Genomic DNA, 17,969 nt, shown 5'->3' on the forward strand with positions numbered 1-17,969 from the left:
GAAATGTCTTAGTTTGCTGGGTTTTCTTCCAAAGATACTTGTTGTAAAAGAGTTAAACACCTGTAAAAGAGCATTTTTAATTTTTTTTACTTTTGCAAATTCTCTGGAAATGTCCCATTTTCTTACAAAAGTTGCAATGGCGTGTTAAAGTGGGATCTTGTTTCTGCTTATGTAGTTTTTTTTTAGATCTCCCACCTCGAACAATAACCAAGCATCAAAGGATTCAAAGATGTTTTATATTGTCCACTTCATTTTGGCTGTATTCTTCTATTAGATCTTTCCATCTCCATCATACATTGGGTACTGATGTAAATTAATTTTTGAATATAGTTACAATATTATCAAAGTTACCTTCTCTTACATTCTATCATTTTAAGGCATGAGCTGCAACTGAACCTACAGAATGATCAAATGTGTTCACTTGTTAAAATGTTAAGATCATTAAAAGCTTTCAAATGGAGGAATACTTTTTTAAAGTATCTTAGCCCAGAATATTTTTCTCAAATGTAAGAATGTTCATCATTCCTCTAAATTGCTTTGGTGCTTGATATCAACCACCGTATCACAGGTTTAATATTCAGATCTTCTCCCTTGTAGTTCATAAACGGCTCTCTGTAGTTTACATAAGCTTTTCCAGTTGGTGTCATTACTTCTGGCTATTTTGATCTTCTGTCAGCAGATTTAATAGTGCTACCAGTGCTGCTGTTTTTAAAAACTGCTGGCTGCTACATTCACAGAAATTGATGGGCCCTACATGGTTTGGAACTGCTAAATATTTAATGATACCCTTCCAGTTTTCTGACTGGATTTTATTCTTCTTTCATCTCCTCAGATGGCTTTTTTGGAACTGAAGATTTCTTCAGGCCAGCATTATCTGACAAAAACTGCACCGCTATTCACCATCATGTATTGTCACAAATGTGTCCTCCTGAACCATCTGAAATACTTTGTGTCAATTCACTGTCACCAATCTTTCTTAGTCTAAGTTACTGATACGGTGTAGGGAGGATGCCCACACACAGTTTTCAGCAGAAATTAGGCTCCAATCTTAATAAACAGCAAAAAATGTATTTCTTGGCACTTAATGGCTAGTTACATTGCATCTAAGAAACATAATGGTGCCTTATGAGACACCACATTAAGCTTAAGAATAAATACATATTAAACCAGTTACTGTAACCTAATGCTAGAACAACCAAAACTGCAACACTTGACCATACATTAGCAATCCATTAGAAAACTGGCTAGTTTGACCCAGGAACAGTCCTTTATACTTTGACTGGCAGAACTTATCTCTTAATGTCTACTAACCATTGACTTGCCTTGTATAAGGCAGGACCCTCATGTTGAAGGAAACCAGTCGAACGAAAGCAAGCATTGCTAATATGTTTAAGCATAGCTAGGATATATACAAGTGGTTGTGGTTTTATGTGGTAATCCTGCCAATATTTTCTCTTCAGATGCTTATCTAACTTGCTCTTCAAAGTCATGATTAAATCTGCCTTCACCTCACATTTGGGCACTTGTTCCAGATCTCACCCTGCAAAGAGGCTTTTCCTTATATTGCCTTTGGTTCTTCCATATTTATTAGGGGTTTACAAGATCATGAGGGAGCTGGACAAAGCAGTTGGAGAAACTGTTCCTACCCATACAATGATCGTGAAACAGTCATGACAGATTCAAAGTGATTTGCAAAAACCTTTTCACACAATGAATGATTCAAGTCTACCATGCATTTCCTGATAATGTGGTAGTGGCAGGTGTAATCGAGGTATTATTTAAATAGAAATAATGTGCAGGGAACTGGGAAAAAGCATGGAAAAACTGTTCTGAGGAAGTGTCACTGGACCAGAAACATTAATTCTGATTTCTCTTCACAGATTTTGCCAGATCTGCTGACCTTTTCTAGCAACTTTGTTTATGTTTCTGATGTACAGCATCCACAGTCCTTTCAGTTTTTAGTTAGCAACAGCACATTGATTAATTTAAGAGAAAAATTTATATATATCCACAGGTGTTCTTTTTATTATCCACCATGAGTTTGACAGAAGATCTGTGGGAACATACATCATCCCACCCACATTGATGAGTGTTTCTGAAATTACAACGGGTGATCGGGACAATTTCTGCAGAGATTTAGCCCATGTCTCTCCAATACAAACTGTCCATTCAGAAAATCAATCCAATTTAGGTTGACCATGAAGGGAAAAGCTAATTCATCAGAATAAGCACTTCTTAAACAAACAAGTATTTTTTTCTGAAGTATGCTTATACGTGTAGTTAAACGCAGTGCATACAGCAAAATCCCACAAAGAGCAATTGAGATAAATCACCAGATAGTCTGTCTTGATTAACTTTAATGTTAAAAGACAGACCAAATTTATTTTTAGTTCATGTTCTTCTGCAGCACTTCCTCCAACGTTTCTTAGAATGTGTTGCATCTTGCAGGAATATAGTTTCATAGACACTGGTTTCCTGCAAATTCTCTCCAAAGTGAGCATTGCAACCATATGAAACTAGACAGTGTGTTGACCAGACTGAACATCATAGCCAAGTTCAACTCACCTCAAGGTCACGTACTTTGCATAGTGATGAGGATAAAATTAGCCTTGGTTTGGCTTTTGGTTTTAAGCTAACCAACAGGTGTGACAAGGGGCCTGCAACATTGCCCCTACCATAAGCAAACTCAATATGGATTGGGGATTTCAATTTGGTCTAGCTGAGTATCATGCTGGCTCTAGTGCATCAAACCTGAAAAGAGCAATTGTTATAAATAGACATAAAATTATTAAGGGCATAGATAGGATTGACTGGAGGAAACAATGAACATGGGCATAGATTTAAGGTAAAGAGCAGGAGATTTCAAGGGACTGTGAAGAAAAATGTTTTCACCCAGCAGAGGGTAGTGGGAATCTGGAACTCACTATCTGTAAAGGTAGTGGTGGAGCCAGGTATTCTTATAAATTAGAGAATTATTTAGATGTCCACTTGCCATGCCAAGGCATACAAGGCTATGGTCAAGTGCTGGAAAATAGGGTTAGAATAGTTAGGTGCTTGTTTTTCACTCACCGGCTCAAAAGAGATGCTCTAACCTTTAAAACTGAGATGCAAAGTAATTTATTTTGTCAGAGGATTCAAAGTTTGGGAGAAGATTTGTAGCTCGGGTGCTCGTTGTGGTTCTGTTCGCCGAGCTGGGAATTTGTCTTGCAAACGTTTCGTCCCCTGTCTAGGTGACATCCTCAGTGCTTGGGAGCCTCCTGTGAAGCGCTTCTGTGCGGTTTCCTCCGGCATTTGTAGTGGTTTGAATCTGTCGCTTCCGGTTGTCAACCAGAAGCGGCACAGACAGGCCACTACAAATGCCGGAGGAAACAGCACAGAAGCGCTTCACAGGAGGCTCCCAAGCACTGAGGATGTCACCTAGACAGGGGACGAAACATTTGCAAGACAAATTCCCAGCTCGGCGATCAGAACTTTGTCAGAGGATAGTGAATATCTGGAATTCTGTACCCCAGAGATGTGAAGGGTAGATCACTGAAAGTAAAGAGCTGGGTAGCCAGAATTTTGAGGTAAGTGCTATGAGGAGGTGGAATGAAAGATGAGTAAAGACTTGGGAACAAACAGCTAGAACCTTATAGAATGGCACAGCAGGCGACGGGAGGGGGGAGGGGGGGATGAATGTCTTACTCCTGCTCTCAATTCTTATATTCTAATGTACTTACGTTCTCTGTGATTCCCGAGGCAGACAGTTTAAATGTTTTGTGTGCCTATATTCTAGATTTAATTGAGTTATGCAGTACAGAAAGAGGCCATTCTGTCTATTAGTGTGCCAGCCCTTTCAAAGAGCTAGCCAAATAACTGCATAGTTAATATGACAAGTAATTAAGATTAGAAGTGAAACTGACAATGACTATTAATTGATGTCTAGATCTACAAAGCTTTTAGGAGAATTTATGTGGTGCAGTAGTAATGTCCCTACCTCCGGACCATAAGGCCTGGGTTCAAATCCCAACTCCTCCAAAGAAGTGTAATAACTGGTCAGAAAATGCCAATATGGCAAGGTACCACTTGGCTAGGAGGCCCAGGGTCAAGTTCCACCTGTTTCAAGAGTGTGTTTTAACAGGTTGATAAAAATATCTACACAAAGAGAAAACAGAGTTTTGTGGAGCAACGATAACACATCACAACATGCCGGAACAGTTGGCTTAAAAATCAGTCCATACTTTGTAAAGAATCTTTTCTCGAATGTTTGTCCTGAAAAATGTAGTCTCCAGTAGCTGATCTCATTAAGCATGAGAAGGACTTATCGTGTTTCTTTCCGAGTGTGAAGCTGATTAGGAGTATTGTTTCATGTAAAAGTTTGTGGGTGGTTTTGTGCCATAGTGACCGTGTACCTAGAAGGCACAGAGGATCAGACTTCAAGTCTCATTAGGTCGCCAGGTAGGTTATATCATATGTGAATAGGTTGGTTAAAAATAATGATGAATGGGTGAACAGGGTCTTGTGGTTTAGGGATTATGTTCCACCTCAAGATGGTGATGCCATGGAAGTGTGTCATAACATGTCCAAACAGATAGTTAAAATTAATTAAAGAGGGGGAGCAGCTGTGACTTGGTGTGGGAGAGCTGCTAGATTGCTATAGGGACAAAGGGCTTTCTTCTGTGCTTTAGTCAATCTTAGTTTCTATGTGAACATCCTGGTTTGAATGCATAGAACATACTTCCCACTCGTTACCCAACCTCTTTTGCTTCCCCTTTTATCTGGCAGGTATATTAAGGTTACTGCTCTGTCACTCCTCTGGTTTGAGTTTCATGACAGTCAGATTGCTAAAATATGGGAATCCAGTGTGATATTGTACAAAAAAATGTTTAAGAGCAAAATGGTTAGGGACACTGGGTAGTGATGTGGGGCATGCATTTAAAGTAACAAGATAAAAATCTGTTGTCCAACATAAAATCAGCCTTCATGTTATTCACAGTTAGCACCAAAGATGAAGAACATGGGCATCTTCATCTTAGAACATAGAAAAGTACAGCACAGAACAGGTCCTTTGGCCCACAATGTTGTGCCGAGATTTAATCCTAATGTAAAATATAGTAACTTAACCTACGCACCCCTCAACTCACTGCTGTCCATGTGCATGTCCAGCAGTCGCTTAAATGACCCCATTTGTCTTGAAGGACAAACAAAAGTTGGCAGAAGCCCACAGCAGAAAACTGCCCCCAATTTGTTGTACTGTACTGTGCTGTACTAAGTCATAAATAATTTTCAGAGAGGTCAGTGGCTGTCAAACATGGGGAACTCAATTTAAGATTGTGGTTCAGTCACAATCAATTGAGGAAGCTTTCTTCTGTATTTCAATAATGTCACATTTAATGGATGTAGGTTTACTCACTGAGCTTGAAGGTTCATTTCCGGACATTTCATCACCCTACTAGGTAACATCTTCAGCGGGCCTCAGGCAAAGCACTGCTAAAAATTCCTGCTTTCTATTTATATGTTTGGATTGCTAGAAGTAGAAAGCAAATAGAAAGCAGGAATTTTCAGTAGTGCTTCACCTGGAGGCCCACAGAAAATGTTACCTAGTAGGGTGACGAAACATCTGGAAATGAACCTTTCAGCTCAGCGAGCAAACCTACATCCAAAACCTCAACCTGAGCTACAAATCTTCTCAGAACTCGCTGCCACATTTAATGTAGGTGTGCTTGCTGCTGACATCAGTGTGCCTAGAATGAATATTATTCAATTTCCCTGCACTCATTCAAAATTTGCCCAAAATTCACGACAAATAAAATCTTTGCAGAAGAAACCTGCTAGAACATGCTTAACAGTTTACAATTTTTCCAGAGATCACAAGAATATAACTTATACATAAACACAGAATGACTTTGTTCTCACTTCCATTCCTATGTAAAATAAATGAATGTTTAACTAAATCAGGGGAAGGAATGTGTCAGAGGGTGGGGTTAGTAATGTCTGACATCCTCTTTTCTCTTAAATAATTAATCTGGATGGTCAATGCCAAATTACATCGCTCATGTATGAGAGCTGTACAGATGATGATGATCTGGAACCAGCACAAACTATTCTAGGGCAGTGATAGAGCTCTAAGCTTCTGACCTATGCAATATTTCTGATATTGCTCAGTAGTGGTTAACTGGATATCATTATTGGATTAGTGGTGCTGGAAGAGCACAGCAGTTCAGGCAGCATCCAACGAGCAGCTCGTTGGATGCTGCCTGAACTGCTGTGCTCTTCCAGCACCACTAATCCAGTATTTGATTTTCAGCATCTGCAGTCATTGTTTTTACCTTGGATATCATTATTGCCTAATAATTCAAAGGCTGCAGATTCAAACCCCAGTCCATGACGGCGAACTCATAATTTAGACTGACAGTGTTGCAGTGCTGGAGATGGGTAGGAAGCATTAAACCGAGGCACCTGCCTGCTTCCTCAGATAGGCATGAAAGTTCTCAGACCATTGTTTGAATCTGAACAACGGAGTTCTTCTTTGGATACTTATTCATTAACAAAAATAAACATTTTTTAAAAATCACTTATCAAAATGTTAATTTATCTCATTGCTGTTTGTGGGAGCTTGTTGTACATAAAGTAACTCCTGCAATTCCTACTTTACAACAATGACTACACTTTGAAAGCACTTCAATAGTTTGAAAGATCTTCGGAACTTGAAAGATGCTATACAAATGCAAGTTGATCGGTTTTCCCTTGATCCGGTGGCAGAAAAAGTGTGCCGGAAATCACATTGGGTGAGGGTAGGATCAGCTTAATCTCTGACTCACTCACAATTTAAGGAGGGATCATTTTAATTCAAACTTGCTATGCAGAAATCCCTCAGAAGGTTTAAAACGCTACCCAATATCCATCTCCACTGGTCTTTGACAGGGAGCAGATTAAACCGGGCATAAAGCCAGTGGTGCGCTCAATTCATCGGGAATTAGGTTAGGACTGCATGCTTTGTTGTCTAGCTTCACAGATAGAATGCAGACAGTCAGCACCCCTTATGTATATTATTACAAACATCAAACAACTCATTTTCAAACTTTATGCTCCCAGTGGGCAGCTTCATCTGCTGGAAACGCAGTCCCACGCACTTCACCACGCGCCCCTGAATTTCCAATCCCAAATTCCTGGTGGACATGGCTCTCCCACAAGAGTGCAAAGTTGAAGGATAACCAATTAACTCTTTCACACTGTGCAACTCACTTTATTCTGGCTAGGAGCACATGGAGGAGCAGTTTGAACACTGCAGTTAACACCTGGAGTGTTTTGCAATATGCGGTAAACTTGCTCGATAACACCCAGAGCTCGGAGGAGGTTCTCCCGCTGCAGTAGCCCACTGAGTCGCTGCAGCTCCTCCTCTTCAATAATATCCAAAGGTTTCATGATGTCTATGGTATCCTGTAAAACGTGCAACAACAACAAAGAAAACTATTAGAAAAGGCCAAATGGACAACAAAGTTCTGGAATTTATGTGGAGAAAAGTTTTTAAATAACCGCCAGACTTACAGCTGTTAATGGGTGGTCAGACAGTGAATGGCATTCAGGTGCTAATTTCAGTCACTGACCTTGCCCTCTGGGGATTTAGGTTCAGCAGTGCAATCGGTTTCACTATCACTGAGAGGGAAAGCCAGCCCGCATCCTCATTTTTAATCAGCATTCATTAATTCCTGCCAGAAAGTTTCTGCATAGACATTAAGTGAAGACCAAGCTTGAAAAGGCCTTCAACACTCACGTTAAGAACAGCCAGAACGTATATCTCAAAAGGTCCACTAACAGTATAGAGCTGTACCCCAACTTCAAAAAGCAAGCAACTATAAGAGAGAGGAGATTGAGCTCAAATCCTGCAACATTTACACACCTTTAGGACAACTAACATCTCAAGGTATGCTGAGTGGAAGTGTTGACCAAAACATGATCAAAGAGATAGCTTGAGGGCTCATTTATTAGGTAGGGGAGAAAGTAGCAAAGGTCATTTAGAAATATAGGAAGAAATGAGTATAGAGAGCCACCATTTAAAAATCAAAGGATGGTCAGTTAAGGAGGTAGTAGGATTAAGTATGAGCATGGAGGAATTTTTAAAAGGAGTTAGAGAGATTTTGATTCCATTGTGTTAGGTTGATTGGCAAGCTAGATTTTACTGAATCAAGGATGGAGGAATTCAAGCCAAAGTTTTGACACGAAGTAGGGTGAAAGTAGCGACGATCATCTCTTGCCTAAGCATGGACTACCTGAAGCAACTGTCTGAATGTAATTCCTTTGACATTCTTAGCTTCTGACTAAAGCAAATTTTATAGCATAGTTTTAAAGAGGATTGATCACAGATCACGTGCTCATGTGAAGGATAAACATTACAGAAATTAGTTGAACAGATTGGATGATTTCTGTGTTGTAATTGTGAGGTATTTCCAAAATCTCTGGTCAAATATCAACATCAGTTGAAACTGTTATCAAATAAAATGTGAAAATATGTTTTACACTTATTTATTTCCCCAACTTTTTTCCTTTTAACCATACCAATACTAAACCATACAGCCCTCTAATACATCTTACATAAAACAAAAAGCAGGACAAATTCAACCCAGCCAATTACCACTCAATCAGTCTACTCTTTCCATCATCAATAAAGTGGTGGAAGGGCTCATTAACAAGGCTATCAAGCAGCACCTGCTCAGCAACAACCTGCTCAGTGCCACCCAGTTTGGGTTTTGCCAGGGTCACTCAGCTCCTGACCTCATTATAGCCTTGGTTCTAACGTGGACAAAGGAGCTGAATTCCAGAGGGGAGGTAAGAGCGACAGCCCTTGACATCAAGACCACGTTTGACCGGCATCAAGGAGTCCTGGCAAAACTGGAATCAATGGGTATCAGAGGCAAACACTCCGCTGGTTACAGCCATACCTGGCATAAAGGAAGATGGTTGTGGTTGTGGAGAGTCAGTCATCTCAGCTCCAGGACATCTCTGCAAGAGTCCCCCAGGGTAGTGTCCTAGCCCCAACAATCTTCAACTGCGTCATAAGGTCAGAAGTGGGGATGTTCACCAATGATTGCACAGTGTTCAGCACCAATCGCGACTCCTCAGATACTGAAGCAGACCATGCTCAAATGCAACAAGATCTATACAGTATCCAGGCTTGGGCTGACAAGTGGCAAGTCACATTCATGCTACACAAATGCCAGACAATAACAATCACCAATAAGAGACACTCTAACCACCGCCCCTTGATATTCAACAGTATTACCATCTCTGAATCACCCACTATTAACATCCTCAGGGTTACCATTGACCAGAAACTCAACTGGACTCACCACATAAACACAGTGGCTACAAGAGCAAGTCAGAGACTAGGGATACTGCAGCAAATAACTCATCCCTTGATACCCAAAGTCTATCCACCATCTACAAGGCACAAGTCAAGAGTGTGATGGAGAACTCTCCACTTGCCTGAATGGGTGCAGCTCCAACAACACTCAAAAAGCTTGACACCATCCAGGACAAAGCGACCCACTTGATTGGCATCACATCTACAAACATTCAATTCCCCCACCACCAGTGCTCAGCAGCAGTACTTACCATCTACAAGATGCACGACAGAAATTCACCAAAGACTCTGAGACAGCACCTTCCAAACCCACAATCACTTCCATTTAGAAGGACAAGGGCAGCAGATTCCTGAGAACACCACTGCCTGCAAGTTCCCCTCCAAGCCACTCACCTTCTGACTTGGAAATATACTGCATTCCTTCACAGTCGTTGAGTCAAAATCCTGGAATTCCCTCCCTACCGGCATTGTGGGTCAACCCACAGCAAGTGGACTGCAGTGATTCAAGAAGGCAGCTCACCACCACCTTCTCAAGGGCAAATAGGGATGGGTTATCAATGCTGGCCAGCTAGCGACACCCAAGTCCCACAAATGAATAATTTTTAAAAATGCATATATTCTTCAGGTATGAGGTTGCTGACAGGATAATCTTTTACAGCAGGATCAATGCAAAACACTATCTCAACCAGAAATGAGAATAACTTTCTTCTCCCTAGTCTGGGACTACCAAAACTATCTCCATCTCCCTTATTGTCAGGCAGCTGAGCTCAGTTAAGTCAGCTCAGACAAGCGGCAGAACTAGAGAACCTCTTTACCTATCTTGCTCAGTATCAATTTGACATTCACTTTTGCGAACTGAGTAATGGAGTGGTATAACTCTATTTTAAAAAAAACAGAGTGACAGGAAAATCATCACATTTAGAATTTTGTGTGATTAAAAGATACATTACTTCAGCAGCAAGTTGGTGCAGCAATTGGGAATATTCAAATAAATGCAGGATGAGTAAGTCTGATACCCATTTGCATGCTCACCTTTTATTTGAATAATCTTTGCTTTGAAAGAGCAGTTGAACATTCAGAGGAAAATTTAAGAGAAGAAAAGATCATTCAACTCCTGGCACTTATACCTTAAATTTCCTTTCAACATTTGCTGTCATACTGAGGTTTCTCAATATTTGTGCACATCATTAATATTCCAATAACAAAGAGCAAAATACTGCAATCTGTCTGATTAAAACACTTCTCCAGGTAGTTAGGGATGGGCAACAAATGCAGACCTTGCTAGCGATGCTCACATCTCCTGAATGAATAAAAGAAAATAGATACAGCCACCCATGTTAAAGTATTGCATAACCTGTCACATAACAAAAATACAGTAGGTACATTAGAAAATCACCAACAGGGTTACTGCCAAAGAAGTGCCAAGAACATGACTGTAATTTAATCTGCTGAATAATAACATTTTCTGCTCTCTCTTATGGGAAGAGCTGTCTTCCAGAGGTCTTTCTGTGACATTAAATCAGATCACAAAAATAAATTCTGAAACAATATTCAGCCAGAGTACCAAAGCCTTCTTATTGCAGGACCAGCCAGCATCTGGATTTCCTGATATTTTATTTGTCACAAAGCATAATTAAAACAGAATTAGTAACTCATTGCATTATTTAACAATAACGTTTATTAACAAGTGCATAAAGCGTTGCAATTGAATTAATCAGATTCAAAAGACAGGTCCTGAAAAGTCAGCCGACAGAGGTGAATGGGATAGGCATTCATTGTCAACAACTGCTCTGTGACCTACAACAGAATTGAAGAATTATCATTTAACATCTTTCACTGGACATCTTCATTCCACTTGTTCCTTTTCAGTTTTCCCAAACATTTTGTACTCGCCAAGGTGAGGGATGCTAATAGATCACAGCACTTTCATTTTGAGCACATAATGGCTGCAACAAGAATCTCCAGGTCAGATTGAACAGTTATATGCAGATGTGGGTACTGTCTATTCTGTTCTATTGCATCAGTACCTCACCTTTCCCATATCAGCGATTTTCCTTGCTTGAGATTCAACATAAGCTTTGCCTTGAGAATGCTCAATTCCTTTGATCTCAGATCCTAACAGCCAACAGAGGGGATACAACTCCCTTTCACCTTAGCTGGATTTGAAACTCTGATCCTGTGGGGATACACCTAATGACCCTCCATTCCAATTTGTCCTATAAAAAATCTTAAGTATTTATCAAAGATTTTACAAGTTGCCATCAATTTCACCTAACTAATTGAACTCTCCTATTCTGGCCAACTCGTATTTGGAAATTAAGGTAATTAGGTCAGACTTGCATGCACCCATCCGCTCGTTGGTCATAGGCTAGAGAAGGATCAACTAACAGAGAGCAAATTCCTTTGACATAGGATAGGATTGCTATATACAGGAGTCACCAAATGAGATTCATATGCCATTGTTCAGTCATGACATCCTAGTAACTCATGCCTATTAGTTCATAACAGTCATTCATTTGTTCTGTTTGAATCTTATTGGACACCTTTATAAGTCACTTTGGCAGTGGATAATTTCCAGAATACAGCAACAGGACACAATGGCACCATCAACCTGAGATATGTGCACATGAGTGAGAACATGAATTTAAGCTTTGTCTGGGGAGTTTGAAACTCCACTGTGTGCAAATAGGAGGTGCATACAGACAAAACATGGATCATCCTCCACTAAGAATAAATACAAGTGCACACCTAGCCATCCAACCTCAACTCTCTGTAGGATTAGCTGCTTTCGGTTACAGCTGTGATTGAACAATTACAATTGACACAAGCACCACAGGGAAGAAGTTTTAAAAGATAGCTAGGGTTCCCACTCCTTATCGGTAACTAGTGTGTGAGGTGCTGGAACATGAACAGGGGTAATTTTCGTGCAACAAGTAAACATCTCCCCATTATACAGCCACTGCAAAAATGTGACAAGATTGCTGGTGGGAGAAAGTTAACAACACTCCCTCATCAACCCTCACTTTTAATGACACCCACAACAACCAAATATCAACAATGCAATCAAATGCATGAGACCAGCAGAATGACTATGGAGCATGTCCTAGGGCTGTATAGGCAGAAATATAGCTGTCAGAGGAGGTAAAGCAATAGTAGGAAGACAAACTTGCATTTATGTAGCACCTTTCAACTGACCCAGAACTTCCGAAGCATTTTATAGGCAATCATACACTTTTGGAGTATTGTCATGTTTATAGTGTAGCAAATGTAGCAGCCAATGTGTGCACAGTAAACTTCCACAAACAGCAATTTAATAAAACCCATAAGTTTGGTTTTTAGTCAAGGACACAGAATAGCTCTCCTGCTCTTCTTCAAAACACAGCCAGGGATTAACTGTGTTCAGCTGGAGTAGTTGGGGCCTGTTGAATATCTCACCTGAAGGATAACACTGCCGAGACTGGAAACTCCTGCACTGGAAAGTCAACCTACATTTGTGGTGAAGTCTCTGTCTTGAGGACCTGAACCCACAATTTTCTGACTCAGAGGCAAAAGTGCTCCCCACTCAGCCACAGCAATAGTGCATGGCTCGACTGGGGTGTGTTTGGCGATGCACATCTCAACCAGAAATGCATGGATTGGCACTTCCAATAACATGCTCACCCCTTCCTCTGAACAGTTAATCAAGATTACTCTCAGCATTAACTGTCTTTGTTACTTCTTTCAGCAGTCATTTAGTAATTTTATGAAATAACATTCCCTTACAGGTTGACTCAATGACATACAGACCCAGAAACTACGAAATGCATAGAATTTAATTCCAGAGACCATCACTGGCTTCCGGTCATTCATCATTAATTGTCAACCAATGTATCTTCTTTATTAGGATGCTTCCTAACTGTGCAACTCCTAATGAATGTTGCAGTTGGAAGGCTGTAGGTTTCTCTTGTTCATGCAGGTAGCTTTGAGATGCTGGTGCCTGGTGACCTCTAGGAGAAAGTGAGGACTGCTTAGCAACACATTTTTAAGACTGGTGGCCTCTGGGTAGTTCAGCCCATGATGTCCCAGGTGAGACTGCTGCACCATGTGGTGGCCTGGGCAGTCTGTCGCATTAAATGCTCTGTAATCATGAAAGGTTGACAGCATAGCAAAGGAGCATGTGTGCTGGCATCCGGAGAGAAAGCAACACATATTGCATCCAATGTGCTAAGTTGTACCTGGGGTGGGCATTGGGCGATGCACTCATCAGTCTCACTGATCTGTGGGGGAGCAGACTGCAGGCGGTCAGTGACTCCTTTAAAGTTGCTGCCCATTTGACCCACCAACCCTTCCAGGCAAATATCTGTCTCTCTTTCTCAGAGATGGAGCCTAATGACTGCATAACAGCTTCTTTTTTTAATGCATTCTTTTACAGGATGGGCGTTATCAGCAAGGTCAGCACTAGTTGTCCACCCCTAATTGACTTTAACTGAGTGGTTTGCTAAGTGATTGCAAAGGGCAGTTATGAGTCAACTGTTGTGGGTCTGGAGTCACATGTAAGCCAGACTGAGTATGAACAGCATATTTCCTTCCCTAAAGGACATTGGTGAACCAGACATTGTTAACCATGAAACAGACAGTAGTTGTTAATTCCAGAATTACTAATCGAATTTAAATTCCACCAGCTGTCTCTCCAGATTCCACCTTAGCTCCAGAGCGTAGTGATGCTCACTCCCTTGTGAAGGCCTAGTTGTATGTCCCTGAGGTAGCCAGTGAGAACTGATAGTGGTGATTACAATGTGAAATGATAGACAGGAAGCAGACTTCTCTATAACTCAGTGATTGTGCTGAAGCAACTTTAGCAGGCCTGCCAATACCTACTATAACTGTCTATTGTCAGGGATACAGTGTTATTTTCTTGTCTGGATCCTTGACAGTCTGTCATACCCAGTAGTGCTGGGCATGGACATCACCTCCAGTGAGCTGAATTGGTTCTCTGCTGCTGTGCCACCAGTATCTGTTGCTGATGCTCACTTTAGCCAGATCTTTCACCAGAAGCAGACCCTTTTGGTTGACTCTCTAACTCAATGCAGAGTACTAATGTCTGAGTTGGTGCCTGGGAGCAATGGAACCTGAGACGCTGCATCCAGTATCGAACTGTGCTCCTCCAAGGAACGTTTTGCAAGTTCCAATGCTGGGAAGATTCTAGAGGGAAAGGAAAAGCAACAAGAGTTAAGGTGGCACTGAAGGCTGGTCTTAATGGGTGACAGTAATAACAATGTTGCTGTTATGAAGAATGTTAACTACTTGATGAGATGAATGAAGGGACACAAGTAATTTGTAGATACTTTGCTGAGATAGGCAGCCACTGCTGTCTTGCCTGATGTTCTTGTATTTTGATCAGACCACTGCTCAGCTCAAGTGAGACCCACAGTGTTGGGTCCTTCTTTTGTTCTGCAGAGAGAGAGAGAGAGAGAGAGAGAGAATGACTGTCAATGAGCAGTTGTTGGAAAGTCAAGTGGAAATATTTAGAGTTTGTATGAGTGCTAGGGTGTGAGAAGAGAATGATGGGCAGTTAAAAAAGAGCAAAGGAAGAGATGACTACATTGGAAAGAGAAAGAGAACTGCTGCAGTTTGCTCATGTGAATTAACTGAAGAATGTGATGGAGGGAAGGGAGAGTGATGCAGAAAGGGTGGTTACTCAAAAGAGCTGAATAGAATGAAGAGTGATACTCACCCCAGGTGCCCTTTGTGTTGGCTTCCTGTATGACATTACCATCAATCCTTATTACCTTTACAAAGAAGTATAATAATTTACTTTTATATGTTTTCTACCTTTGATCAAAGTTTGAGCATGTGGAAAATTGATACATTTTGTAGCACTCTGAATGGAATCTATGAAATGAGATAATAAAGCAGTGCCACTTAGAGGCTGTGTATATAAGATTTATGTATTAAAGATTCTTAGATACAAAGGAGTCCTTCAGTAGATTGCAAGTATGTCGCATTGTTTGCTTCCACTAACCTCAAATACAGTAGCTCAATCATCCCAAAGTAGATCCAGATAAGATAAATGTGGCACATTTCTTTTCCTGAAGGATATTATTCAACTGAATAATTTTCAACATTATTCTAATAACTAAATGGCCACCATTATCGTGGAATCACAGAATATTTACAGCCACTGAAAGAAGCCCTTAGTCCACCATGTTTGCATTGCAATAAAAAAACTCTGCCCCCCCCCCCCACCACCATTCCTGCTGAAGAGCTCATGCTTGAAACATTGTCTCTCCTGCTCCTTGGATACTGCCTGACCGGTTGTGCTTTTCCAGCACCACATTTTTTGATTCTGATCTCCAGCATGTGCAGTCTTCACTTTCTCCATAAATCATCTAGCCTGATCACACTATTCAGCTTTTGGTCCATATCCCTGCAAGTTACAGCACTTGTAATATACATCCAGATACCTTTTAAATGAATCTAGGGTTTCTGCGTCTTTGAACCTTTTAGGCAATGAGTTCCAGACCCCTCCCCCGTCTTCAAGGTGAAAAAATCTTCCCTCACCTCTAGACTTCCTACCATTCACTGTAAAATCAATGCCCATAGTCACTGACTGTTCTTCTACAAGTAAATAGGCCCTTCTTATCCACTCAAATAGACATTCTCAATTTTGTATATCTCAATCAAAACTCCCCTCAGGCAGCTCTGTTCCAAGGAGAACAACCCCAGTCTATCAAATCTTTCCTCATGGTTGCATAATTCCTGGTAACATTCTCGTAAATCTCTTCTACACCCTTTCTGGTATAATTACATACTTTTTGCAGCAAGGTGACCAGAACAGCCCACAGTACTCAAATTGTGGCCTGACAAATGATTTCCACGCTTGCAGCTAACCACCCTGCTTTTATAATCTATACATCAGGTAATAACACAATTATTCCTTCCTAATCACTTTATGAGTCTGTGCTCGACCTATAAGTATCTGTGGAAGAAGGTTCTTCACTTGCTCTACACCTCTCAGTGTCCTCCCAATAATACCTGTCTTCTTTTGCCCGGTTTGACCTCCCCAAATGCATCACCTCACACTTGAATTCTATTTGACATTTGTATGCCACCCAACTAATCCATTGTTATCTTCCTGCAATTAAGAACAATCTTCATCACCGCCTGCCAGAAGACCATTTTTTGTATCATCAGCAAGCTTCATTATCATGCCCCCAACATTTATATCCAAATTGTTAATACAGACCACAAGAGGCCAAGGGTACTAGTACTGCACCCTGTGAAACCCTACCAGAAACAGTAACTGAAAAACTGAAAGGAGGAATTTCAGCAGGAAAAATCTTTTCCCCAATATTGTTACAAGCATTTTTGATTTATCATGTCAGTCATTTAAACTGTAAAAATAATTAGATTTAGCACATGGACCACAAATTCCTCTATATGTTGATTTCTACAAATTAGTTAACAGAATTCAATGGTTAATTAACTTAACACAGAGAGGAATGTCTATCCTTTTCAGTATCCATGTATAGGGCATCAGGAATCTACCCCGGTTATTTAAAATGCTCTCAAGTATGGTTCCTGTAGCAGGTGGACATCAGTTGAACGAAATATGCAGTAGTAGGAACTGACAACAGTACCTCTTTCTTTAATTTCCTGTAGGTTGAGTCCCCACGGATCTTCCTGGAGAATACATCAAGCATTTGCGGCTCGCCTCCTGACTCTCCTTGCAGGCTGGCGTCCTTTCCTTCTTTCTTCTTCCCCTTCGCCAATTGTTCCTTTGGTTCATTTTTCAGCCGGATCTCCTCCAATTGCTGCCTGATCACAAAGTATCCAATAATTGGTCAATCAACAAGGACCCGGCACAAATGTGTACATGGGCAGTTCTTACACATCACACATTTCAATTACCCAATGTAGTGAAAGGTGTATAATTCAGCATATTAATATCACTTTTATATATTAATTTCAAGACAGTGTTATACGGATGTTGGCTATTTTTGTGGAAAATTTTCTTTTAAAAAAAATACAAGGGCAGAGATTGTTCCAGAACAATGACCTAATCCAGTAGGTGTCAGAGAGAGTGTGTGACTGGTATGTTAATGGAAAGATGTTTATACAATGGTATTTATGATCGTGTAAATATATAAGGCTGAATTTATAGTTCAGAAAAATTGAAGATGAGCAGATTTGTTTTAAATTCAGTATGAAGCAGGATTTTCAGTTCATTTCTAAAGACACTAATGTTGAGTTTTGAAGCAAGTTTATAATTTCTCTTCCAGAAGAAGTTCAGAAAACAACGCAGTTCAGAAGGGTTAAGTGTGAAACTTCCAAGCCGGACGAATTTGGTTAGAAATCTGAAGGTTATTGGAATTGAGAATTTTTAGTCCAGAGATTTGTGAAGATTTCACATCAGTATATTTGGAAAGGACTCATCAAACTGTCCCCATATTCCACAGGAAAGAACCTAGAAGTCAGTTAAGTAAAACCCAAATCGTTGAGATAAGGGGTGTAATTTCTCTGGACTTGAGTTCTCTGTATCAAATAGTGTTAGGAAACAGATTGAAACATTGATTTGCTGTGTGTTTTACTATTATTCTAATTTTATATATTTAGATAGCTCTGTTCGTTGTTATTATTTCTTCTTGTG

General features: G+C 40.4%; 1 protein-coding gene and 1 long non-coding RNA gene across 5 annotated transcripts in view; one reads left to right on the plus strand and one right to left on the minus strand.

Annotated features, from left to right (window-relative positions):
* LOC140458380 (uncharacterized) overlaps positions 1-17,969 on the plus strand; it is a 66,756-nt gene that overhangs the window by 22,492 nt on the left and 26,295 nt on the right. The window lies entirely within an intron of this gene.
* LOC140458376 (tubulin polyglutamylase ttll6-like) overlaps positions 1-17,969 on the minus strand; it is a 56,621-nt gene that overhangs the window by 6,530 nt on the left and 32,122 nt on the right. For 2 of the 4 annotated variants that reach the window (XM_072552834.1, XM_072552836.1), the window contains 2 exons: positions 16,960-17,137; positions 7,225-7,419 (listed from right to left, as the gene is read on the minus strand). In XM_072552834.1, coding sequence (XP_072408935.1) covers positions 7,225-7,419; positions 16,960-17,137 — 373 coding nt within the window. Of the gene's footprint in view, positions 1-7,224; positions 7,420-11,000; positions 14,522-14,623; positions 14,771-15,053; positions 15,109-16,959; positions 17,138-17,969 lie in introns of those variants that run through there. The other 2 variants (XM_072552837.1, XM_072552835.1) reach the window with 2 other exon arrangements.

This window comes from Chiloscyllium punctatum, chromosome 33 (assembly GCF_047496795.1).
Source record: "Chiloscyllium punctatum isolate Juve2018m chromosome 33, sChiPun1.3, whole genome shotgun sequence".
NCBI classification, from domain to species: Eukaryota; Metazoa; Chordata; class Chondrichthyes; order Orectolobiformes; family Hemiscylliidae; genus Chiloscyllium; species Chiloscyllium punctatum.